This window comes from Lethenteron reissneri, chromosome 25 (assembly GCF_015708825.2).
Source record: "Lethenteron reissneri isolate LAM-NWPU_2019-01 chromosome 25, ASM1570882v1, whole genome shotgun sequence".
NCBI classification, from domain to species: Eukaryota; Metazoa; Chordata; class Hyperoartia; order Petromyzontiformes; family Petromyzontidae; genus Lethenteron; species Lethenteron reissneri.
In genome coordinates this window covers 13,280,130-13,306,671 of record NC_083803.1, presented here as the reverse complement: position 1 = coordinate 13,306,671, position 26,542 = coordinate 13,280,130, and the positions used below count along the sequence as shown (strand labels likewise).

Here is a 26,542-nt window from a genome sequence, read left to right as displayed (position 1 = left end):
GATGATGATGATGATTTATAAATAATAATAACACCCATTGCATGGTATCTGGTCAAATGGTACAGAATTTGAAGCTGTTAACCTCATGTGGCCGCGGACCACGTGAAACGAAGTCGCCGGTCATATTGGCTGATCTAGGTGTGGGGTGGGGGGTGCAATTGCCCCCTATTTGCATGTTACTGATACAGTACTTCACCAGAGACAACATGCATTCAACGTGTTTTATTATAGGACCCAATTTTCTATCCTAGAACCAGCTCTGGGCCGCGGGGCCATAGAATCCATCCTCCTGCGGTATAGGGTATAGGGGGTGATGGTGATGGTGATGGCACGGATTCCAGGACCCTTCATCAGAATATTAAACAGCAGCAGCGGCAATCATCAACGCGCGCGTGGTAAATGCGCGGGACACGGGCACGGTTAATTAATCAACACAGAGCGATACGAGTTGGTGGGGTACGTTTGGCTGGACATTAATGAGTTCCCGTTTGTAAAGGAGATCTTATAAATGCTAATTCCGATTACGCAACCTGCACATCAGCGCATGGCGTGGTAAATCAAGTCCGAGAGACGACAGCCACCCTACCGATTTAGACTGTCGGGGCAAGTGCTGTAGACATTACGGGCGCCCCTCCGCCTTTGTCTCTCCCCGGTACTGATGTCCACACATCACGCCGGGTACTAATTTAACTCTTGAGTCGATCTCGGCGCCACCGGTGCTCGACTTCATGGCCGGGGAATCGAACCAGGGTATCCGAGATGGTAATACGGTGCCGCCTATGTATCCCCAGCGCTGATATTTACGACAGCACACCAGAAATCAAGTCTTCAGGCTGAGTCGACCTATAGGAACGGTCCAGGACCGGTTTTGATATTCGTCACGGATGTTGGCCGCGAGCGGGTTCGCGGTGCAGTGCCGCTGACCGCTGCGCCACCGCTCCCCCGCGTCTCGTGGGGTACGCAAGCAACGCACGTGGGCAGCGGCTCGCGATTTTCAATCAGCCTCCACCTCTACGTATGCATGCATGCACGAACACAGTACGTTGAACTTCTTTCGCACCGCAGTAGCCAACCGTGCTGTCCGGAGATGCGGACGAATCCTCTCTGCGTCATCGCGCGTGGGACCACGTTTAGCAATCACGGTGCGCGTGCAGCGTGTGACGACTTACAATATAGATATTTTTTTATTGAACAGACAACACTTGGTAAAACATAGAAAGGCGCATCGCGGCCGATCATCATCATCGATGGAGGAGTGGGCACAGTGCCGAATACGTGTACGGTATATCGATACATATTTGCTTATTTTTTGCTTGTTTTGTTTTACTGACAAGTCTCGTTTTGTTGTTGTTGTTGTCGGCCATCATCGCGTCGTGCAACGACAGTGCGCTTCAAAAAAATGTGAATACTTCGGAGAATTTGCAACAATACCACGAGGATTGTGTCTCCGTGCTCTGGAGACATACCTGGAGAAGATTCCAGGCGCGTGTTGACAATGATGGCGAGCACGTGGAGACTTTTTGAAGCTATTCACATCACATTTGTCATCATCCATAATAGAGGCTTTTTTGTATGCATGCATACATACATATGTCGGGTGGTGGCGGGTTTAACGACACTGCATATTTACGCGATCTAACCCAAAATGCCTCTATCATGGATGATATTGGTCGCGAAAGCCTACGTTGCAATGTATATTAGCCGTTCTATTTATCCATTAAAAACGATAGTCCCATATAATTGTCAACTTTTTTTCTTGAAGCACCCCTGCGTTTGCAGCGAGCGGCGAATCACCCCCGTGGCCGAGAAAAATAAACGTCGCACAACCACCCGGAGCGGTGGTGTCTCATCACTCCGTCTCCCCCCCCCCCACACACACACTGGGGAGCCACCACCTCGCCACCCAATCACACACGACAGACACGCAGATTGTGTTTCGCTTTCCTCCGAGCAGGGATTTTATAGCCAAATTGAGTGACAGACGTGACTAACGGGAGCGTGATTTTGACGTGTGCAGGCACAGGTCATCAGGCCTGATGTTAACACAGAAACTCACTACACCTGTGTTTTTGTTTGTTGTTGTTGTTGTTGTTGAGATATACGTACGCGTGTTGAACTTCTTTCGCACCGTACGTAGCCAACCGCGCTAGTCGGATGTGCCTGGAGAAGGACAGAAAACTCCGCTTAAATGTTCCACGGATTCACACCAGAGATTCTATCGCATCGCAAATATTGGACGCGAAATGAATCGCAATTGCCAAAAAACATAGAAATATATATTCATGAATCGAATTGTGATCCCGAATCTTGGCAATTAATCGATTTGTGGCAGTGCTGAATCGTTACATCCCTAATCATACTGCACTATTGCGTGGGGTTTCTCGGTTGTGCTGTGTAGCTCTGCTGTATGTTTTCGTGTCGTTAACTACTAGCTAATTACACTATGAGACATCTCCTTTACCAGTGACAAAATATAGTAGTAGGTTTTTACCCTTTAAACTGGTACAAAACTGACACCTTTATACAAGGCATCATGTTTGCAATAACCACAGCACAAGTAGTCAAAATGCAAACAAAAAGAAACAACTCTGATAATGATAATAATATGCACTGTCCTTGAAGGTGTGCGAGTGTGGACCAATCAACTTCAAGGACAGTGCATATTATTATCATTATCAGAGTTGTTTCTTTTTGTTTGCATTTTGACTACTTGTGTTGTGGTTATTGCAAACATGATGCCTTGTATAAAGGTGTCAGTTTTGTACCAGTTTTAAGGGTAAAAACCTACTACTATACTAGCTAATTGTTATTTATTTTACGACGTCGAAGGCCTACTGAGCTGTATAGCTCTTTTTCAGAAGCGACCTGGCCACTAAAGATCGCTCAACGAAGTGGCTTATCATGTAGAAATTTACAGCGGCCAAATACTCTAAACGCACGTTTCTAAATGTGGAGGGGAAAACCGGAGGACCCGGAGAAAAATCAACGCGACCACGGGGAGAACGCGCAAACTCAAAATACACAGCAGGCGTCAGGGTCGAGATCGAACCCACGACCTCCTGTATACCAGGCAAGGTAGTTAACATCTCGGTATGATGTCGTTTAGCCCCACGTGCTGGGAACTTCTTCCATCGTGATCGTCACATCATACTAATCACCATGAAGAAGAATGTCCTAGTACTTGGGACGAAACGTCCGAAATAATCTTCCAGCGCGTCGAGCGAACCGTGGGACATCATCATGCCGGACACAAAACTCAACAGACGGACAGATCACAAGAAACCCGGCCCGCCCATCAGTGAACTCTTCTCAACAAACGCGAAAGATTTGGACGCCCCGCGTACTACGATCCACGTGTGCAGCTGCGTTCTACTGTGACGCAAGTCACCACGTGGGGTCTGTAGATGTACAAACAACAGTAGCGGTGAACTAGAGAGACCAACAGACTCACAAGAAACACGTGGCCACGGCCATGGGGACATTGTTGAGGTGGGGGTACGAGAATGCCCTTGCGCCCTCCCCCACACTGTTTATCAGGGGGGCGGGGGGGGCTAGACCAACCATATGCTGGTCCCTCTTAATTAAGAGCCTTAATGAGCTCGCTTAGTTACTCGACACGGACCCCCATCTAACATCCACAACTTCAAAATTGTCCCCACGTGCCTGGCACTACCAACAGCTGCACCGACGCTTAATTATGCACAAAAGAACACAAACACACACACACACGTAGGGCCACTAGACACAACACGGCACACACATATGCACATCATATCACGTACGGTTCCACAACGAACGCAACAAAGCACGGTGACTGGGCACGATGATAGATTGCTTTTTTTTTGTTTTGCTCAAAGATGCCAGGTGCCAAAAAAAACACGAACAAATTGCTCTTATCTTGGAGATAGTCGTGGTTGTTGTTGTTGGCCCATTTGTGGACACCTAATCAGCGCCGTCCCTTGGGTGCACGGCGAATTGGGGCGACCGCCTCGGGCCCCGCGCTTTTGGGGACATCAGGGGAGGGGGGGGGGCCCACATGGTGTGAGGTTTGCCCCGGGGCCCCACACCCCGCCCCCCTCCCCTATGGACGGCCTTGGTCCTAATAAAATATTATTTTAAAGGCGATTTGGACCCTCGCCTTGTGAAATGAAAGTATATATATAGACAAGAGATCGAGAGAGAGCTGCGTAGAGAGATGGGGGAAAAGAGATGCAGACACGATAGAGTTGAGATAGACTATATACATTCACATTTAAATGTCAATTATGTTTTGTTAATTCGGTTAAGAATTCGAGATGATATTTGGTTGAGAGAGAGATGAGGAGGAGGAGAAGGAGGAGGGATAGGAGGTGTTCATTGGCCATGGACTGATAATTATGAATCTCAACAGTGGGACCACAAAAAAAAAAACCTCCAACCAAAGTCTCTAATCCACGGCGCGGTGATAAATTTCCTTCCGAGCTGAATTATTCGGGAGAATCGATCAGAGGAGACTCTATCAAGATAAGAGCGGTTTGTGTGTGTTTTGGGGTCGAGGCTTCCTTTATAATCAGCCTTTGCGGCAGCCGGCTCAGAATCTCCAGCCACCCCAGCGTCACTGAGGGCCCTCGGTCGAGCCAGCCAGCCAGTCGGCCATCATCTATTGACTTCACCACTCTATTCAAATCGACACTCCTTTATTCTTATTTATTTTTAATTTTAATTTTATTTTTATTAATTTTAATTTCATTTTTTACCTACGTGACTTTACCGAAAGAACTAAGAGTATGAATCCTTGCAGTCACGAAAGCTTCAAATCTAGAACTCCTTTAATTCACCAGTCTATCCCAAAACATGGTTCTCTCTGTCCGCCTGTAACCAGCGCTTAATTGTGAGCCGGAGTTGTCCCGGGCTGAGCTACGGAAACTAATTCCCAGCTTTCGGAGGGGTAAGTGAAGGGAGGTTGGGGGGGGTCTGGGAAGTGGTGGGGAGGGAGGAAGCGGGGGCGCTAGAAATGTTCCATGAGCAATTAAGCCGTGGTCTGTATACGTGGCACAAACAACGTGCAGTGTAGTCCAGACTTGCACCCCCACAAAGACACAGATCCCCCGTATAGCTTTAACAGATTGTTCGGGCAAGTGCTGTTAGCGAGAACCTATGAAGGCCGGCACGGCACACGAGGGGGTGGGTGGCCAGCACCACGCACGGGCGCCTTTGTCTCACTAGTGGCGATGTGTACACGCTGCACCAGGTACCCATTTGAGGCTGCATGGCCGGGTTCGTAGCGCAGCTCGCTGACCGCTACACTACCGCTCCCCCCCGGCACCCCCTCAACCACCATCACCCCCTCCCACCCTAAAACAAGCAGGCGTGGGGAGCCTCACGCCCCGCGAGCCGAACGCAGCCCGCGACTTTCATCTCAGACGACCCGCATCCCCGTAAGGCTTCGAGGACGATGTGTAACCCGTCACTGCAAGCATCTTCGACGGCACCACTCGAGTACCGTGAAGGGTGACATCTGGACCTGGTAACACCGTGTTCCTCATTGTTCACGCGCTCGGTCACCTTATTTACATGTCGCGCTATTACCGAATAACGCCCAGGTGCGCGCGCGTGTGTTAACGTGTGTTAACGTGTGTTAACGTGTGTTAACGTGTGTTAACGTGTGTTCACGTGTGTTAACGTGTGGCTCCCGCAAAAGGAAACTGAAGGTCCCCGTTGGGCCCTTCAAACGAGATGAGAGCGGAGGGGCCATCACCCCCCCCCCGCCCTTCCCACTAACAAAGCAATCTCGTCATCAGGGTGGCAGGAGCCAAACGACTTGACGTTAACAGTACACTCGCAATCTACGAATGCTTATTATTTACACGTACCTAATTCATCGTTAAACTTGTGTCCACGGTCCGACGAGTTTAAACGCGTCGTGTCACTTATAGAGGATGCCAAGGGCAACGTCGCTCAACGGAGAGGCTGCTGTAACCGAGGGGGTTAATGCCATCTGAGGTGACGAGTCGTTAAACGAAACCCGCTCGTGTGTCTATCCCCTCGGCTACAGCGACTCCTATTTAAATGCCTTACCTCAGCAGCCCCCACCTCATGCCCTCCCCCACCAACTCAATTAATCTTGGAGTCACCTATCTCCTCCAGCTGCCGCCTCATCCCATCCCACGTGAACGCCTCGATTTAAAAGGCTCCAACTACCCCCCCTTCCCCCCCCCCCCCCCCACTTTAATTGATTCCAGGGAAATGCGCCGTCCGGTTGCCCCATTGATAAATCATGAGCACCGAGCGAGCATGAAATACCACAGCGCATTTCCTGGGCTCAGCGCCCGGGTCGAGAGCTACGGAGTTACGGGATTTGTGTGCCCAATGTACTCCAAGCGTTCCACGGGTCCTACGACGCCACTAGGCAATCACACAGTGCCACTAGGCAATGTCACAGTGCCACTAGGCAATCACACAGTGCCACTAGGCAATTACACAGTGCCACTAGGCAGTGACAACACAAACCCCGCGCTGCTCTGTGCCACCGTCAGGCCTAAACAAAAAAAACCACGTGCGTGCGTGCGCCTATGTCTGTGTGACGCTCAGAACGACGAGCAGCGCGCCCGGGTCGATAAAACACAGTGAGTTGGTACATCTGCCTGTCATCTCCACGCAGTTTCACCCGTAACACCTGGGCGTGTCCCGTGGCTTCCTGCCAACGAGCCAATTTCGCGTGGCCTCAAAGGGCACCCAGCCTGGCACTCGTGCGGCGTTGCAACGTCGCCACCACTTAGGGTGGCGAATGCATGGACGTGTTCGCTTCAACAACAACTTATGAACGCTGGGACATGTACACATGGCGCGTGAGGATATATGTTTTGTCAGGAAGATGCTGCTTGGATTTTTTTTAACGCTCATCAACGCCATGATGACAGCAGCTTCCTGTTTTGACTTATCTCAGATGAAACGAGTCACAATGGGTTCGACTTCACGTGATCCTGCTATGCAGTTGATCATTTGCCATTTGAAAAAAGTAAATCTATCCTACTTGCTGTACTGTGATACCTTACAGTCGCAGCCTAAATGCCCTACGGGTCGATGTCTTTACGTTCACGACTCTTATATCTGCGCGATCCACCTGCCCGACCTCAACAAAGCGAGCATCGTCATCATCATCGTCACCATCATCATCATCGTCACCACGCACATTCATTCTAGCGACAACATTTCACGGCAACTGAAGCCTGCAAGACGTGACGGGCTCAACGGCAGTCTTGGAGTTAACGCCACGCGGGTTTCACTCCGGGTACAGGGCACAGACGGAAATTGTCATTGACGAGAAGGCGTCTTCCAGGAGGGCATCACTCGCAGAAAGCGGTGCATCACCTTGTGTCAGAGGTCCTTTCAAGGTCCTTGCAAAGTTGCCGTCTCATCCACACTCGGCGGGCGATGCACCTTCTCGCGTGCACTGCTACACGGGGCGGCGTTTGTCGCATCGGCAATCAAACCGAACAAAGTAGCTCACGGTCAGAGTTGTAATTTGCCAAATGATTATTTATTTATTTTATTTTTATTATTTTTTTTTTATTTTGATGTTTTACCTACGTGACTTTACCGAAAAAAAACCTAAGAATATGAATCCTTGCAGTCACGAAAGCTTCAAATCTAGAATTATTGCCAAATGAAGTGACCGCAGTTCAGCACGATGAGGATTTTTGTTGTTGTTGTTGCAGTCGTTTGTTGACCTGGCTGAGACCATGAACTCACAACCCCTGAGCAACCCCGGTTTAATCGCAAGGGGCTGAAGCCCGAATCCAAATCTCAGCATCTCAGAGATGCTGGCTTAGCGTCTCTGACCTCTGAGCAATCTGATCCACGGATTAATTCCCGATTTCTTCAGCCATAAGCCAGAAACTCGTTTGTTTTCTTTCTTTCGTAACTCCATCAACGCAACACTACATTGTGAATATGCACAGACCTTTTGTCAATCCACTGCTGGATGAGAAGGCTGCCCCCCACGCTGTGTCGGTCACGGGGGGTTGATCATACTTCACCACGCTGGTCAATTCAGGTTCGTGGAGCCGAGAGCCCCGTGACCGTTTCAGATATCGCTCGCGACTGACGTTAGCCATAAGCCGGTAATCGAACTCAGGTGGCCGCGTTCGTAGCGCAGTTCACTTACCACTCACACCACATAATATACAGTTATATACATCGCCTTAAATGACCTGTCTTGCGTGAACGGCAGACTTGTAAAGGCCCCTTGGCCGAAACGTCTATTTTTCTCTAAGTCAAAATAATTATTTTAAAAAAATACACGATGTCTCTATCGGATGTGTCGCGAGACGCTTTGCGGTAAACAGCAGCGCGGCTCGCTTGATATGCGTAGGGGGGCAAGGGGATTGTCACTGACAGTCATTACAGAAGTACAGTCGCCCACAGCGATGATGATGATGGTGGTTATATTGATGATGATGTCAATGCTCTACTTGTGATGTACACGCCCGCTTGGTCGTGACCGCTGGGTTTGCAATGTGAAGAAGGCGACACATATATACCCACTTGGATTAATATGCGCGTGTTCATATCCCGCGCAATAATTATCTGCTGTCCAGTGTACAATTGTTTTACTAGAAAGAAAACTGAACACCGGGCTAGTGCGAGTATTTGTTCTGGTTTTGAGAGGGGATGTTTTAAAGGCTTCCAAAAAAACGTTTTCATCCGGCTTATCGCTCTTTCACCAAACCTCCGTTTACGCAAAACCCCCCAAAAATAATAATCAGCGATACTAATACAAAACACACGCAGGTAACCATTGTAAACACGACTAAAAACGATCTCTATAATTACAACTTCACCTCCTCCTGTACACCCCTATCCACCTCCTCTTCCTCCATCACCACCACCACCATCTCGCGGCGTCAACAACAACAACCGGATCACAACAGCCGCCACCATTTCGCACCACTGTCGTGGCCGACACTCGTGCCGTTCCCACGTGCAGTCAACAAACCAGCCCGCAGTCTCTCGCCGACAGTCCACGTGGACTGTCGCCACATGCGCGCGCAGCACGCGGAGTGCCTTTTGCGGGCGGGTGGATTTGCTGCTCGACGCTTTAATGCGAAACGGCGATCACCTTTCCGTCTGTCAGTCTCTTCGTGCGTGCTGTGTGCGTGCTGTATGGGTCAGTGTTTTTGTTGTGTGCGTGTGTGTGAGAGAGAGAGAGTGAGAGAGCCACGCGCTGCGCGCACTCGCACGGAGGCGCGGGATGACGGAGAGAGAAGACCCCGGGATAAACGCGACCGTGGGATGAGTGCTCCTCGCTACGGGCCGCAGACTCCTTCCTCCTCCTCCTCATCCTCCTCCTCCTCCTCTTCATCATCATCTCCTTCGTCTTGATCCACTTCCTCCTCATCTCCTTCCCCTACTTCCTCAAACTCAACCCCCTCCTCCTCCTCATCTTCCTCCTCCATGGAAACGCACGCCTCCATCCCGCGCGCTCCCGCCTGCGTGACGCCGTCTGTGGGAAACGAGACAAAGAGACAACCCGTTACAGCTGAGAGACGGCGCATAGCCGGTACAGCTGAGAGACGTTGCATAGCCGGTACAGCTGAGAGACGGCGCATAGCCGGTACAGCGAGAGACGTTGTCGCTTGAGATTCTACACGGCGCGTATGCGCTGCGCGGTACGCGCCATACACAGGCTACTGCTGCCGGTATCGACACGGCCGTTATACTGTGCTAATCTCGCCAACAGAAGTACAGCAACGGGTTCGTGAACCCATCTGTGTGGCGCTTCGAGTATTTTTCCTTCGTGTGCGTTGGTGGGGATTTCCCCGCGTACCCTGATTAAAATAGAAAAAAGTGGCTGTACTCTACGTGCGAAAACGAACGCTGGATAATTTGGGTCAGCCTGAAGGTGTGATTCTCGATCGACTCGTGTCGATCATCATCAGTGAAGCAAGTAAGTCGCGTCCCGTGAAGCGTGACTCTCACGCCGATAGAAATCAGACAACGCCCGCTACCGGTTACTGGGAAGACCCTGCACGGACTCGATTTGGCGACTTAACGGGGCCTCCTGTGGCCACTTAGCCTCACATCTCTTACCCCCAAAATTCCCCGTCCGCTCCGCTCCATCTTCACGTGGATCCACCAACACCAACTCGAGAGCCGCGTGCCTAGCTTCGTCTGGTTCCATCGACGTGACCGCAGCAGTGTCATCGCGATCATCCGGAACCTCTTTCATATCATCATCTCCATCATCATCAACATCATCGTCTTCACCACCACCAGCTTGGGATTTCCCCTTTATGTTTTCTGCGAAGACCTCTCCATCATCATCATCATCATCAGCAGCTTCATCGCCACCACCGTCATCATCATCGTCGTCGTCCTCGTCCTCCTCTTTGACCATGAGATGGGCAGGAGGCCACATGAGCTCCCCACTCTCCGCTGGCTCCACGGGGTCAAGGCTGGACACCACTATCTCCGGGCCGTGGCTAGAGCCAGAGTCGGGGTCAAGGTCGGCAGCAGCGGCAGAGTTGATGTCGAGGTCTATCACGAGTTCGAGGACACGGCCCGCGGCTGAATTCGTCTGCTGATGGAAGTCGGACGAAGCGGCGAGGCTCAGGGCGAGGCACGGGGGCCAGCGGAGTTCTCCGCTCTCCACCACCGCGTCCTCGGCGTCCAGGACGATGCAAGGCAGCGCCGCGCCAGCCCCGGGCTCCGGCTCCACCTTCTCCGGGAAAATCTGGTAACGAAGAGTCAGGGCAGGCAGGCAGGCAGACAGTCATCGTTATCATCGTTATCATCAGTCGAGGTACATTCACAGCTGGGCGGAGGAAGCCCTCCCCCTAACGCCGCCGTCTCCGGCGATCTCGCATCAATCCACCCGGCATCCGCTGCTCACCAGCTGATTTCATGGCTCCATCTCCGCGTCGAAGTCCCCCAAAAATATCCGCCGAGTACGTCTGAATTCGTGTTCTCCGCTGTCCACTATCGCTACGTTTCCATCTTACATCCCCCCCCCCCCGCCGCCTCTTACATCCCTCTCGTCTCAAGACGCATCTGTGCTGTCTCCATGGCTCTCTCTCTCTCTCCCCATGTAAACATCTCCTGTATCATGTCTACGTCTCGCATCCATCTCGCTACGCCTGCATGTTGCCGACAACCTTTCATCCTCTGCATCTCGCCTGCATCTCTCGCGTCGCCGTCATTACGTGTCCATTCTCTGCACGGATCCTGCCCGTGCCGCTCGAGGCGTTTGTATTGAAATTCATTGGACAGAAAAGGCCCACTCAGAAATCATTTACGCTCGGCGCCCTCAATTGGCTCGGACCACCGCAGGTGCAATTGAACCGCCTGCACACTCGAGGTAAAAATCTCTCGGAGGGAATTGCTCAGGACGATATTCATCTTTGCCCGGATCCACGTTTCTCCCCCAAGTGCCCCCCCCCTCCACCTTCACCCGAAACACAATCACTTCCTCTTTGTTTCCCCCACGAATCTCATGAGAAATAATCTGCCCGTCTCGCTCCTTGCAGCGCGTCTTGAGATGCGCTCCCACTCAGCCTTCTTTGTAAACGCAAGTCGACATTGATTTGATACGTATCTAGGCTGTGGGTGGTTGTATGTATATAGGTGAGATTGGGGGGGGCAGGGGGGGTGGTGGTGGTGGTTAGCGCACTGAGCTACATGGCCAGTGACGCGAGATCGATTCCCCTTTCACAGCCAATATCAGTGACGAATATCCGAAACGGTCGTGGGCCTCCCCTAGGTCGACTTTACCTAGTGCGGCGTGTAAACATCAGAACGGTTGGCTACGTACGGTGCGAAAGAAGTTGAACATACGTACACCGGGAAGACAAAGGCGGCCGGGCGTGTTTATAGCCACTCCCTCGTGTGCCGAGTCGGCCTTCATCGGTGCTACTCGCTAACAGCACTTGTCCCGACAGTATGTTAAGGCTATACGGGGGGGGGGGCTCTTTCTCTGGTGTGTGAGTGTATACTGGATGCCAGTATGTTTGTATTGAGTGTGGTGATGAAGGTGAGAGCACCTGGCCGCTCTGCGCGGGGCCCGGCGAGAGGGACATCGCCTCCACCGCATCGGCGCACGCGACCACCACCACCTCGCTCACGTGCGCTTCAGTCATCATCTGTAGCAAAGACAAAGATTGCCCGTACAGCCGATCACGGGCTGTCGGGGCAAGTGCTCCCAGCGAGCAGCACCCAAGGCCGGCGCACACCCGCAAACGGCGATGATGATGATTCGATTGATGATCACGTAGTTTGTTTATGATACGTATTGTCCATAACGAAGACGGTTTTGATCGATGTATACTGCACCTGTGGTTCAGAAACGCGGGCATTCACGAAGAAAATGGAACAAACACGTAAGAGTGCACACACAGAGAGGCACGCGAGAGCCAGAATGATGAACACGTCGGCGAGAGAACACGAGATAGTTACATAGAAGGCACACAACGCTGACTGTGAAGAAAAGTAAGCGCGCGTGTGGACAGAACGTGTCGCTGGAGGCGACGATGGTCGAGACTAACGACGGATTGGCAGCCAAAGGCGGGCAAACACGTGCAAGGCGCTGGGCTGGACCGTGATGGCCACGACGTGGGGGAGGCCTTCATCCAGCAGTGGATAGATCACCGCTCACGGTAACCCGAGCAAAAGTTGTTTTATTAATTTACGATCATGTTGGGAATTAATGCTGCCCGTAATTATGATGATGTGGATGATGCTGTTAATATGATGATCAATCTGATTGACGGTGATGATTGACAATTATGTTTATAATAATTTTGATTGACGGTGATGATATAGCTGGTGTTCAAAATCAAAGTGGTGCCCTGCTCTAATGAGCATTGACGCGGTGCTCATCTCTTCTTTACAGCCCCGAGCCAATGCTGGTAATTCCACATTCCCATGGCGGGAGAGAGCCTGGCCGTAGGACAACCACTGTTAAGTTCTCGACAAAGTTTCACTCATCCTCGCGACCCCGTGGGGATAATGGGTCACCTACACATCCAGGATTTGAACTCGCGAGCCATCTGATCACAAGCCGCTTGCTTTCTACTGCTGAGCCACTTGGCCGGATTCGCTGCTGTTGCTGATGTAGAGTAACGTGACAACAACGGCGATGACAGTGGTGGCGGTAGCATTTTTGTTTTATTTGTGAAAACATTCAAACGTCAGCCGTTCAAAGCGCACGAGCCGGAGGGGTTGTGGGGTTGTGTTGTTGCTCTGCGCGTGGCAATGAGATGATGATGATCAAGTCGCTGCCGATTGTTTCTGTGCAATAATTATCTGGGCATCCATTCAGCGCGCGAGGGAGGGGTTAAAGTGGGTCAGCGTGAGCCCCAACCTCAATCGAACGGAGCGCCGCACGAAACAGCGACACACTCTTTGGTTCTTTCGATAAAGTCACGTGGGTTCAGCAGTTCCACTGCTGTATTATATAGTTTTGTTCCTGCCTGAGAACGACCGCTTGTGTTGCGATCGAAACGTCGTGATTTATTTTATTTTTCTACCTACGTGACTTTACCGAAAGAAGCAAAGAGTTTGGACCCCTGCAGTCACGAAAGCTTCAAATCAAGATTGAACGACGGGGGACATTAAACGGCCCGCGCGCGGCCATCAACGCCTCTCTCGACAAGAGATGTGGCCACAATTCCAAGTGGCGTTATATTCGCAGCGCGGCGCGACAGCTGCGGGACTTATGGTGATGGATGGTAAATGAATGCAGACAGCGCTTTCTCGTCTCGTTACATAAAGGACATCAAACTGGCGGCCTCGGACCCGGCCTCAATGCCTCCCCCGCACTCACCCCGTTAGCCCCCCTCTCCCCCCCCCCTACCATCCGCGCAATCTGATGGATGAATTCGAACCCCTTTCTGTAAACGATGTGCTCTGAAGAAAGGGCATTGCCCAAAACGTCGCCCGTTATATATGTTTAAAATTCATTTTAAGGCCACAGTGTTGAGGTTTTTTTGTTTGTTAACATATATTGTTGTTTGTGCACCACTGCCAACGCTGCTGCCGCATCACCAAATTATTAGAAAAATTAAGCCTCTCATTCGAATAAGGATAATAGAATCGCGTCATTGCCACTCTCGGGCAGTGCCCACGGGTTCCACGCAGAGATTCAAGAGCGCTTGTCCATCGAAAGCCCCTGGAGGCACCGATGCAGCAGTCGGCGATTGTGGATGTACACAACTGATGATTCCTAAAAACGACAAAACCGGTACACAGCTTGCTGCCCCATTGTCCCCATGCCAGTGGGGGGGGGGGGGGGGCCTGAGTGGGGGGCCCTGAGTTTTCACTCTCTGGAGTCGGTGTCCCAAACCCAAAGCCGCGTGGCGTGGGTGCAGTGCACACGCGGAGTTTGTGATGCCACCACCCCCGTCATGCGAGACATGACGGGTGGAGCAACCTTGTGGTTGCCCCAATCAAGACTTTCGCTATTCTAAAGCAGCGGTCACTAAACATTTCGCGGACCACCAACACGCCGCTCGTAGTTTGAAATTGTACATTTCCTTCGTGAGGATGTTAATTAGTGATTGGATTTTCCGCGGGTCCCCTGCAGCAGTTAGTACCTAGTCACATAGTCACTTTAAGATGTTTTCTTGTTCATGTTTTTAGTTTGTTCGCGGTTGCACCCGATTCAAGAGCCGAATGGCTCACAGGGCTATACCTAATACATGAACTTGAAGCAGTTGGTGATCCGCGGGCCACAGATTGGGAACCGCTGGTATAGAGGTCACCCTTGGCGTGGATTACCACTGACTGAAAACTCGGTTGAGCGAGTGTCTGGTTCCTGTGTATGTGTGTATGTATGGTGAACTTCTTTCGCTCCATACGCAGCCAACCGTGCCAATCGGAGGTGCGCGCGGGAGGAAAGATCAACAAAAGCGCACGGCTCTGGCTGACGAACAACTGAGCTGCGTGTGTCTGGTTCGTATGTATGAACGTGTGTAGGCATGTTGAACTTCTTTCGCTCCATACGTAGCCAACCGTGCTAATCGGAGGTGCGCGCGAGGGAGGGAGTTTCAACAAACTCGCACGGCTCGAGCTGCGTGCGTCTGTGCCTGCAGGTTGCCGCGCAGAAAAGGCGAAACTTTGGTAACGAGTGAAAAGAAAAAGCGAAACGACTTCAAAGTGACCGAGGCGCGTGTTTGCGGCTGTCCGTGGCGATCACTGACATGAACACAATTCGTTTATTTATTAATTAGTGTACTTTGGGTGACATTTCATGTTTTGTATGTTACTCAATAGCTACTATTAATTAACTAACGATTCATGAGCCAATTAAAAAGCTGGTCATCGGAATATTTTTTTTAATGTATCAGGCCCCATGCTGTTAAGTGCAGTCTCCAACTTCTTATTATCCACCGTCTCTCTTACGTGCTTTGCAGAAGGATGACTACTTGAAACGTCGTGCTCTTTATATACAGCATATGGTTGTTTGTTTCCTTTCAAGGCCAGAGTGTTCTTGGCGAATCTGTTGAGTGCTTTGTTGATGATTGTATTGTCATCCAGGACAATTGCAACTCGAGTGGGACAGCACAAGCCGCAGAGCCCGAGGTGAGTGCTGTAGCTACAAGAGCCACCATATCATCATGATCAGCCATGGTCAATCCACTGCTGGCTGAATGGTCTCTCTAAACCTCTGACCCCTCCGACGTCTCATGTTAGTAATACAAAGATCCCCCGTATAGCCTTGAACAGACCGTTGGGGCAAGTGCTGTTAGAGAGTAGCACCCTTGAAGGCAGGGCCACAGCTCACGAGGGGATGGGTGGCCAGCACCACGCCCGACTACCTTTGTCTCCCAAGTGGCGATGCTTACACACCGCACCAGATTGTGAGGCTGGGAATCGAACCCGGGTGGCCGGGTCCGTGGCGCGGTGCACTGACCACGATGCTCCACGGCCGCTCTGCTGTTAACACTCCACCTACAGCGCCGGCACACGAGGTGCATTTGATCGCTTCATCTCCATGGTCCGCGTCCTCTGGGACGCGTTCCATCCCTTGGCCGCTACTCCATTATTATTGTTGACCATCTGCCCTCAATCCCTCCTAGCCACGAGGAGCCCTGCGCAAGCGCGCTGTGTACTTGTATCGAGTATCCAGTGGACGGCCGAGGATTGGGTAACTCGCGTCGATTCTAACGATGTTCTGGAAAGGCTAAACAGAGTCGATGCTTAATATCTAAAGATATCCGCAAAGCAGAATTTAACGATTTATGTTTTTACCTTAAAATGTACAGCCCGGAGATTCATTCGTTTTTCTACTCTGAGGGCAGGCTCAGCGTAAAGTTTTTATATTTTTCCAAGTCTATCGCTAAACACTTTCATATATACGATGCAATCAGTGAACTCCGCACCTGCGGTTGAGTACGTACGGTGCGAAAGAAGTTCAACACACACAGGTACCAAGTAACTCTTGCGTGTCAACATCCTCATGGAGTTGGCCAATGTCAACGTGGTGTCCTGCCCAAGTGAGCATTGAAGCGATTCTCATCTCCTGTATACAGTCCCTGAGCGAGCACTGGTAATTCCACATTCCGATGGCGGAGGCGAGGGGGGGGGGTGGTGGGAGTCTGTCCATAGGATAGCGACTCCTTACTTCACCACAAAGCAGTTCGAGTTTATCGACCCCCCTCCCCTCTCCCCCAGCATGATGGGCTGAGTCAGCCCCTCCCGATTTGAACTCGGAACCCTCCGAACGCGAGCCGCTCGCTGTACCACTAAGCCACCTGCAAGGTCGGTTACGCTCGCGTGTACAGAGGGCAGGTTCCGTGAACCCATTGCTGTCCACTTAACAACGATCATAATATCAACAATATCAACAACAACCATAACGTCATCGTCAATAACAGAAAAACTACAACTGCATCGACAACATTGATCCACATCAAAATCAATCGTCACAGCCAGCATTGTGAACAACAACAACAGCAGCAAGTGGAACAACAACAAAAACAACAGCAGCAGCAAGTGGAACAACAGTGGCGAACACAGTGATGAGTGGCGAGCGACGACGATCACGGCCGACGATGATGGCTCGTGATTGAGTGAAGATGAACATCGAGCGGTCGGAGAGTTGCGTGCTCACCATCGTGTCGACCTCGCTCGTGCGCACAGCGCCACTCAGCCTCGTTCCGGCCCGCAGGGGACGGCGCGCATCCCTCGGAAGAGCAACGTGTCGTGACCTCCTCCTCCTCCTCTCAATCCTCCTCCTCCCGATGATTCTTTGTTGATCTTCCTACTCTATCGATGCCCCTCCTCTCAAACCTCCTGCTCCTCTTCGCGATGATTCTTTGTTGATCTTCCTACTCTATCGATCTTCCTCTCAAACCTCCTCCTCCTCTTCCCGATGATTCTTTGTTGATCTTTTTACTCTATCGATGCCCCTCCTCTCAATCCTCGCGATGCTCTACTGATCTTTATACACTCAAATCGTCTTCCTATAGAACTCAAAATCTATCGATCCTCCTGCTGATGTTTTTCTGCAATTATCTTCCTTTTGACTTTAGCCTCCTGATCCTGGAGCTCCTCCGTGTCCCGCTGCTGTTGTTGTTGTGCCTCCTCTTTATCCTCCTTTATTCTTTTCTCGATTCCTCCTCCTCCTCCCGCAGCCCCCTCCACGCTGCTCCTCGCCACCTCGAACACGGAGCGGCTCAGAGTGGACAGACGACGTGCAGAGCAGGGGTGGAATTCGAGTGATGGTGACGATCACGTCTGATGATGATGATATAGGATGATGATTGATAAGTGGGGGGACAGAGTAGGGGTGATATTTTCCTTAACAGGAACTTAATATTGCAAGTGACGATTTTAAGAATTTTGATTTATGATTTAACGATCATTTGATTGATTGATGATGATGCAAAGTGGGGAGTCAGAAGCAGTGTTGACGTTAGAGTTAGGGACGAGACTTACAATCCAGTGACCACGATGACAATAATATCAACGATGATGATTTTGAATTAATGATGATGGTCTGAACCTCTAAGCCGGGATTTGAGGGATGATCTGAAACTCGCTGTTGCGATGCAGGGGGAGACGGGGGGGGGGGTCCTGGAGCTCAGCCGCACATGCGGAGTTATGATGCTGCTGCTGCTGCTGCTGCCGCTGCGTGAGGATGCCAGAGTGAGTGCCTCGTTGCGGGACAAGCGGCCGCAACATCAGAGGACCCTGAATTAGCTTCTTGATGCTGCCTCCTAGCAACGGATGACGCAGGTGATGCGATGCGGAGAGTGGTGGGGGACAAAACGTCGAGGGGGGGCGCATGCGCACGAGATGCCAGCGAACGCACGTGGACTGGCTTCATTCATCCATTACTCTGACCCTACAACCATTCATCTGATGACGTGTTCATTTATTCGCTGGATGCATCGACGCCCCTGGATATGAATCGAGTGTGTCCGCTTCGTCAAATGATTGCGCCGAACTCCAATCGGCTGGAACGCACCGGGTCCCACGGTGTTCGCTGCTTGCGAGGCGGTGACGGACGAGAAGTTGCCCAAGCTCGAGTATAACTCGCGACATCAGTGCGGTGCACAGAGAGAGAGAGAGACGGAGGGAGAGATATGGAGGAGAGAGGAAGTGGGGGTGGGGGGCGTACCGAGAGTGGAGGCGTGCTTCGTGAGCGCGACTCGTCGTGTTGCTTGCCCCTGCGAGTCTCGGGAAGTCAATGAGCCCACCCACCACCCTCCCTCTGCTTCGTGCGCGTTTAAGCTAAACCCGCGCATACCTGTGCACACCTGTGCACGTATGCACGTGCACACCTGTGCACACCTATGCACGGGTACACCTGTACAAGTGTACACCTGCACACGTGCACACCTGTCCACACCTATGCACGGGTACACCTGTACAAGTGTACACCTGTGCACGTGCACACCTGTGCACACCTATGCACGGGTACACCTGTGCACGTGTACACCTGTGCACGTGCACACCTGTTCACACCTATGCACGTGTACACCTGTGCACGTGTACACCGGTGCACGTGTACACCTATGCACGTGTACACCTGTGCACGTGTACACCACCTGTGCACGCGCATACCTTGCGAAGTCTCGTCAAGGAGCATTGACCGCCACGCACAACTGCGGTCAATCCTCGCAGCGGCGGATTTTTGGCTACCGGTCATCGAACGCACGTGGCCACCGCATCGCGCGGCGCTTTCAGATGCGCTTCTGCGGCCGTCTGGAACGCTCTTCCCTTCCCATATTAGGAAGCCATTGGAGCTGTGCACTTGTAAATTTAGATTGAAAACTCATTTCCTTAGAACTGCTTCTTGTATTTAGTGTGTTGTCCCTTTCCCCCCCCCGCACCACCGGTTCGCACGGTTGGCTACGTACGGTGCGAAAGAAGTTCAACATACACACATACGTCGGTATACATCTCAACGCCGGCGCAGCTGTGTAGGCGGAGCGGTGGCGCTGTGGTGAGCGCACTGCACTGCGAACCCAGCGACCTCAGGTTTGTTTACCGGTCGCGGCTAAGACGAGTGGTTTGTGGACTGGTCATAATCTCCACGGGGAGGGGACGTCTTCATTCAGCAGTGGATTGATACTGATATGAAGAGATGTCCCGATGCCTCTATTCATTGATTAAGATCGATCCTTAAGCTCACGATACATGACGTCCTAAATCATGTGTGTGTGTGATTTGTAACATCGTCATCATTAAAGTCGTTTCCATCGTCGACGTCGTCTCTACGACCTCCGTGACCTTCACCACCACCCCACCAACACTGCCACCACGACCATGGGGGCATCGTCACTGATGAGGCATCTCCAGCCCCCCATCCCCCCGGCCCCCTCCCCCCGGTCCCCTCCCCACGGCCCCTCCCCCCGGCCCCCTCCCCCCTCCCCCCGGCCCCCTCCCCCCGGCCCCCTCCACTCGGCCCCCCTCCACCCACGAACCCCGTCTCTGCTGTTATTTTCTTTAAAATTTTGATAGACGGAGCGCGGAGTTTGCGGGATGTGATGCATGGGAGAACGCGCACACCGGCGGCATACAAAACACACACACACAAACACACACACGAAAAACACGCACACACACACACAAAACACGCACACACAAACACACACACAAAACACACACACACAAACACACACACGCGCACACACACACGGGGAGAGAGATGGGGGAGACGGAGGGATAGTGAGAGAGGAGGAATGGAGGGAGGGTGAGATGGAGGGGGATGGGGAGAGGGGTTATGGAAACAGGGGACGGAGGGAAGGAGAGATGGAGGGGGTGAGAGGGATGGAGGAAAGGCGGGCGGGGGGTGGGGATGGAAGGGGATGGAGGGAGGGCTGGGAGGGAGAGACGGTGGGGGATGGAGACAGAGAGGGAGGGAGAAAGGGAGGGATGGAGGAGGAGGAGGTAAAAAAAAGAGCAAGTGGGGAGAGAGTGAAAGAGAAAAGAATGACGCGAGACACAGGAGGGTGAGGCCGTGCGAGAGGGAGAGAGCTGGAGATTGAGGGAGGGAGAGGGAAATGGAGGGAGGGAGATTGAGGGAGGGAGAGGGAGGGTTTGATATCCCTGGCGACCCAGGCAGCTACAGGCAGCGTCTTTGTCGTGTGCGTATCTGTGCGGAGCGGTGGCGCAATGGTTAGCGACACTGCGCTATGAACCCGACGACCTGACTCCGATCCGCGACCACGGCTAACGTCAGTGGCGAGTGCTGTCTGAACCAGTCCAGGGTCTCGCTCAGGTCGATTCAGTATTAAGTGAACAACCTGTGGGGGAGACAAAGGCGGCCGGGCGTGGTGGTGCTTACCACACCACCCTCTCGAGGGAGTAGTAGGGGAGTGGTAGTGTAGCGGTTAGCGCGCTGCGCTACCAACCCGGCTGCCCGAATTCGATTCCTGCACCGGTCTGGGGCCTCCCTTAGGTTGACTCGGCCTTAACTGAGTACCTGGTGCGTTGTGTAAACATCGCCACGAGGGAGACAAAGGCGGCCGGGCGTGGTTGCTGGCCACCCACCCCCTCGTATGCCGTGCCGGCCTACATAGGTGCTCGCTAACAGCACTTGCCCCAACAGTCTGTTAAGGCTATACGGGGGATCTTTGTCTTTGTAAGTGTGCGCACACGAGCCGAGTTAATCCGCACAGCCTCTTCGTAGAAAACCTCCAGCGGGGAGACGGAGCGATGGAATCAGCCCGAGGTGCAGGTGCTAGAGATGTATTGCTGCATCGCAGGATCGTGAGAGACGGCGATGCCTCGTGCAGACCTTCATCCAGCAGTGGATGGATCGTTGCTGCTGCTGCTGATGATGATGCCTATGATATACGTGTGTGCATAAACAAATCACTGCCGTTCGCCACGAAGAGGCGCTGACGTCACCACGAAGCTTGTGCCAGGCTAGGTGCACCTTGAGGCTACGTGAAGTGTGGACGGCTCGCTCGCAGGAAGTCAAGGGACATGGGTTGACCGACTGAGATGGCTGGCAAATACACCACCTGCGCTCCCCAATGTGCCAACTTGTTGCGTTCAACCGCCCGGCGCTCGACTCGTTGTTGTGAGCGCCGCACCTCAGACATCCGCTGTTGTGGGAAATACGGCAGCGTCATATACACACACACGAGACACAGATCCCCCGTGTAGCCTTCATCTACTTTTGGGGCATGTGCCGTCAGCGAACACCCATTAACGCCGGAGCAGTACGTGGTGGGGTAGGTGACCAAGCATCACGCCCGGCCGCCTTGTTTACACACAACACCGGATACTCATTTGAGGCTGAACCGACCTAGGGGAGGCCCAGGACAGGCTCAGATAATCGTCACCGGTGTTGGCCAGATTCTGGTCGCCACCTCGCCACCCACCCAACCACCCCGCTCAATCTACGAACAAAAGATCCCCTTATAGCCTTGACAGACCTTTGGTTGCAAGTGCTGCTAGCGAGCACCTACACATCATCAGTATATAAAGTGCATCCAGACACAACAAGCAACACACACGCGCGTGTGTGTGTGCGCGCGCACGGGAGGTTCATTACTCGACAACTCGTCGCTTGCGCTCTCGTCCCAACATCCAATTAAGTGCAATCGCCTAGGGGCGAGGGTCCAGGCCGCGCTAGTAATTATCCTCCGCGGCGCCTCTCGTTGCAAGACAACGGGGATCGTCTGGGAGGTGGTGGGAGGCGTGGAGGTGGAATGCCGAGGGGAGGAGGCGATTGGAGGGTGATGACGAGTTCATTGATAACGGCGGTCGTGCGTAAAGAGACAATAGACAATGGATATTGGACCATTCCAAAGCGTCGTCGTGATGATGATGATGATGATTATTATTGCGTGTAAATGACGAGTCGCGCCAGAGGAGGAGATTCTTCCGTGCGTCGTCATCGTCGTCGTCGTCATCATCGTCACGGTCGATATTTTCTCCGGCGTCATCGCAATCGTCGGTGTTGTCATCGTTGCGGCAATCGTCGTGATTATCATTACCATTGCTCTCGTCATCATCATCATAATTGTTTTAGTCATGTACGTAATTGGTGTCTGTAACTGTTTAAATCACCATCACTTGTCTCCATCATCGTTGTCTTCATAATCACCATCATTGTTTTCATCATCGTGATAATTATTCGCACAATCGTCGTAATTTTCATCATCAGCATCATCATCATCTCATAATCGTCATCGTTGTTCGCTGAGGCCGGCACGCATCACGAGGCAGGCGCGTCGAGACAAAGTCTCACGTCTCATCTCTCTCCGTGCCCCCCACGCCGCTCCCACGTAAATCCCTCAAATCCCACACCCGTGTCAGCTACAACTCCCCTCCAACTGCTCCTCCTCCTTCTTCAGCCTCGCCACGGAAAACGTTTCGGGCGCGCACCAGTATCCAGAGGCACACCGCCCCTTATCGAGCGACTCCCAAATTCATGAGCGCGCCTCAAAGGCCACGTGCGCCCGTGTTCAACAATCATCCGGCGCGTGCAGCGTGAAGCGGCCTGAGTGACACTTAAACGGTGGGAGGAATGGAGTTTGATCAGCGTGGTGAAGTCAAATAACCCCCATAACCTACACGGCGTGGGGAGGCCTTCATCCGTTGGTGGATTGAGAATGGCTTGTGAATACAATGCTGCCGTATTACCCGATGCTACTGGCAAGATCACTCCGTAGAAACGACGGGGCCCTCTGGAACGCGAGCCCCGGATGCTGGCTTCCCTCTCCCATTGTCAGAGCGGACACCACTCCCAACCAATTTATGTATGTTAGGTTGAACTTATTTCGCACCGTACGTAGTCAACCGTGCTAATCGGAGGTGCGGGGGAAGGACAACAAACTATACACACAAAGCAGTTCTAAACAAATGAGTTGTAAAGCTAGATTATTTAAGAAATGCATAGCTCCAGTGGCTTCATAATATCGGAAGGAAGAGCGTTCCAGACGGCCACAGAAGCGCATCTGAAATCGCCGCACAGTCTTTGTTTGATGGTGAGCCAAAAGCCGCCGCTGCGAGGATTACCGAATGATGATCATGATCATTATAATTTTGTGCTATTGATTTGGCAGTGGTGCACAAACAGGAAAAAGAGCTAGTTTCTAACATGCGTCAGAAACTACCTCAAAAGGAAGTGAGTATATAACAAGCGACGTTTTGAGCAATGACCCTTCCTCGTGGAACCTTATTTCGCTTATAACTCAAAAGCAATAAAAACCAAAAACAGCACAAGGACGAGGAATATTCCCGCTGTCCAAAATTCCCCCTTAAACCTCGGCGGCCACCGCCTCACTGCCATCTGCGAGTGGCAAAGCAATAGAAACACACGCCGAGCGAATCGCGAGCGAGCGCCATCAGTGTCCGTGTGATATGGGCCAAGGCGAGTAAAGATAGAGAGAGAGGAGGGGGGCGGGTGGTATTCACGCCAATTGTCGTGTACGTATTGTCGAGGATGGACGTCGGGCGAGTACAGACACGACTGCGTTGGAGGAGCCGAGAATTCGAAGGCGAGCGTGAGGGCGACGAATGGGCGGTGGTGTCTTCATCACAAACGCCCCTTGAGCCGATTTTAATTTAGCAACACTCGAACTGCTGCCCCCTCGGGGATCGACGGCTGTTGGACTCCCCCATCCTGCAATCCCCACATTCCCAGGATGGCGACCCACGAACCCCCGTCCTCGCATCACCCATCACCGACCTCCCGTCATCATCACCAACAGCATCATTCGCCTTCCCCTCCTTCTCCTGTCCACACTCACCCCCCACCCTGGCTCTCTAACAGCCCCCCCCCCCGCGCCTCCTCCTCCTCCTCTATAAAGCTCAGCAGAGAGCAAACGCCGCGGCTGTCGACTTCGGTTCCCTTGGTTGGGAGGCGGGAGGAGGGACGCGCACCGGAGGGAAGGGGATCGACCTCCTGGACACGAATTTGGTGCTCGCTCACGGCGCGGGTGGCGTTCTACGATGGATATCCAGAAGGACACGTGGTCGCGACCTGTGAGTCAATACGTACAAGTTTCACACCTGGACACGGGGGGGGGGGGGGGGCTAGGTGAGTTCACGTGTATGTGTTGGGAGCGGTGGCGCGGTGGTGAGTGCACTGCGTGCCGAATCGGTCCTTGGTCTCCTCCTAGGTTGACTCAGCCTTAAATTAGTACCTAGCGCGGTGTGTACACAGTGGGGGGGATAAATGCGTCCGGGCGTGGTAATGGACACCCACCCCCTTGTGTTGCCGTGCCGGCCTTCATATGTGCTCGCTAACAGCACTTGCCCTAAAAATCTGTTAAAGGCTACGTGGGGGGGGGGGGGGGATGTTCGTCTGTGTGTGTGTGTGTTCCTCTGTGTATCTAAAGCCCACGGTTGCTGACTCCAGCCAAGTCATGCAGGGTTGTTCCATTTATAGACGCCTCCACCGGAATGTTTCATCTCAAAGCCCCTCCGTGTGTGTGTATCGCTCTACGCACACGGAGGGCGACCTTCGCAGGAGGGCCTTCTAAGAACACGGCGGTGACACGTGGACACACGCCGGCCTTCGTCGCCTGGGCGTTTCTGATGATGATGATGACGGTGATGAGTTGTGTTTGTTTGCTATCTTTACCAATGTCAATGCACTTTCAAAATAATCCATCGCTTTCACCATCTTCAATCACCTTTTGCGGCGAGGAAACTATTTACCCGCGTGTGTGTGTGTTTTCGCGTGTGCATGTGTAAACATTGCAACGAGAGAGATAAAGGCGGCCGGGCGTGGTGCTGGTCACTAACCCCCTTGTGTGCCGTGCCGTCCTTCATAGTTTCTCGCTAACAACACTTGCCCCAACGGTATGTTAAGATTATAGGAGGGGATCATTGTATTTGTATCTCTGTGACTACATTGCTCTGTGTTATATATCATGTATATGTAGTATTGTATATATGTGTGTGTATGTATGTGTTTGGGTGTGCATACCGTATATGTTTTTTTCTCTGTGTCTCTAAGTCACGCTACTGAGTGCAGCCGAAGTTATATTTGAAGTCTGGCTGCACTCGCACGGACGTAAGTGACGACACTGGCCCAGTCTGGGGAATTGCCAACAGCTGTTGTATTTAGAGACATCCGCCACCACCACAGTGACCACCACCACCACCACCACGGTGACCACCACCACCACCACAGTGACCACCACCACCACAGTGACCACCACCACGGTGACCACCACCACCACAGTGACCACCACCACCACATTGACCACCACCACGGTGACCACCACCACCACAGTGACCACCACCACCACGGTGACCACTACCACCACGGTGACCACCACCACCACCACAGTGACCACCACCACCACAGTGACCACCACCACAGTGACCACCACCACCACGGTGACCACCACCACCACGGTGACCACCACCACCACAGTGACCACCACCACAGTGACCACCACCACGGTGACCACCACCACAGTGACCACCACCACCACGGTGACCACCACCACCACGGTGACCACCACCACCACCACGGTGACCACCACCACCACAGTGACCACCACCACAGTGACCACCACCACCACGGTGACCACCACCACCACGGTGACCACCACCACCACAGTGACCACCACCACGATGACCACCACCACCACAGTGACCACCACAGTGACCACCACCACCACCACGGTGACCACCACCACAGTGACCACCACCACGGTGACCACCACCACCACCACCACAGTGACCACCACCACGGTGACCACCACCACAGTGACCACCACCACAGTGACCACCACCACGGTGACCACCACCACAGTGACCACCACCACGATGACCACCACCACCACAGTGACCACCACAGTGACCACCACCACCACCACGGTGACCACCACCACGGTGACCACCACCACGGTGACCACCACCAGCCTGCATATACTAGTTGTGATCGGATCACTGGCATCACGGACACACACACACACGGTGGAGCCGGGACGATTATTCGTTTCGGTCGATTAATCGACTAACATTGGAGGCGACTGCTTTTGATGACGATGGTTTTAATCACGATTGTGAGTATTGATTAGGATGATAATTAATATAGCCATTGATTGAGATTCGTACATGGTATTTGTTACGGCAAATG

General features: G+C 52.5%; 2 protein-coding genes across 4 annotated transcripts in view; one reads left to right on the top strand and one right to left on the bottom strand.

The window, feature by feature from the left end:
* Positions 1-9,287: 9,287 nt before the first annotated feature.
* LOC133347264 (nucleolin-like) lies at positions 9,288-10,722 on the bottom strand. Its single transcript, XM_061559385.1, has 2 exons — positions 10,072-10,722; positions 9,288-9,484 (listed from the first exon to the last, which is right to left on the bottom strand). Exons 1-2 carry the CDS (start codon positions 10,397-10,399, stop codon positions 9,288-9,290), a joined length of 525 nt encoding a protein of 174 aa, XP_061415369.1. The 5' UTR covers positions 10,400-10,722.
* Positions 10,565-26,542, top strand: part of LOC133347262 (collagen alpha-1(XXII) chain-like) — a 30,647-nt gene continuing 14,669 nt past the window's right edge. For 2 of the 3 annotated variants that reach the window (XM_061559381.1, XM_061559383.1), the window contains exons 1-2: positions 10,565-10,717; positions 24,255-24,429. In XM_061559381.1, coding sequence (XP_061415365.1) covers positions 10,565-10,717; positions 24,255-24,429 — 328 coding nt within the window. Of the gene's footprint in view, positions 10,718-24,254; positions 24,430-24,916; positions 25,466-26,542 lie in introns of those variants that run through there. The other variant, XM_061559382.1, reaches the window with a different exon arrangement.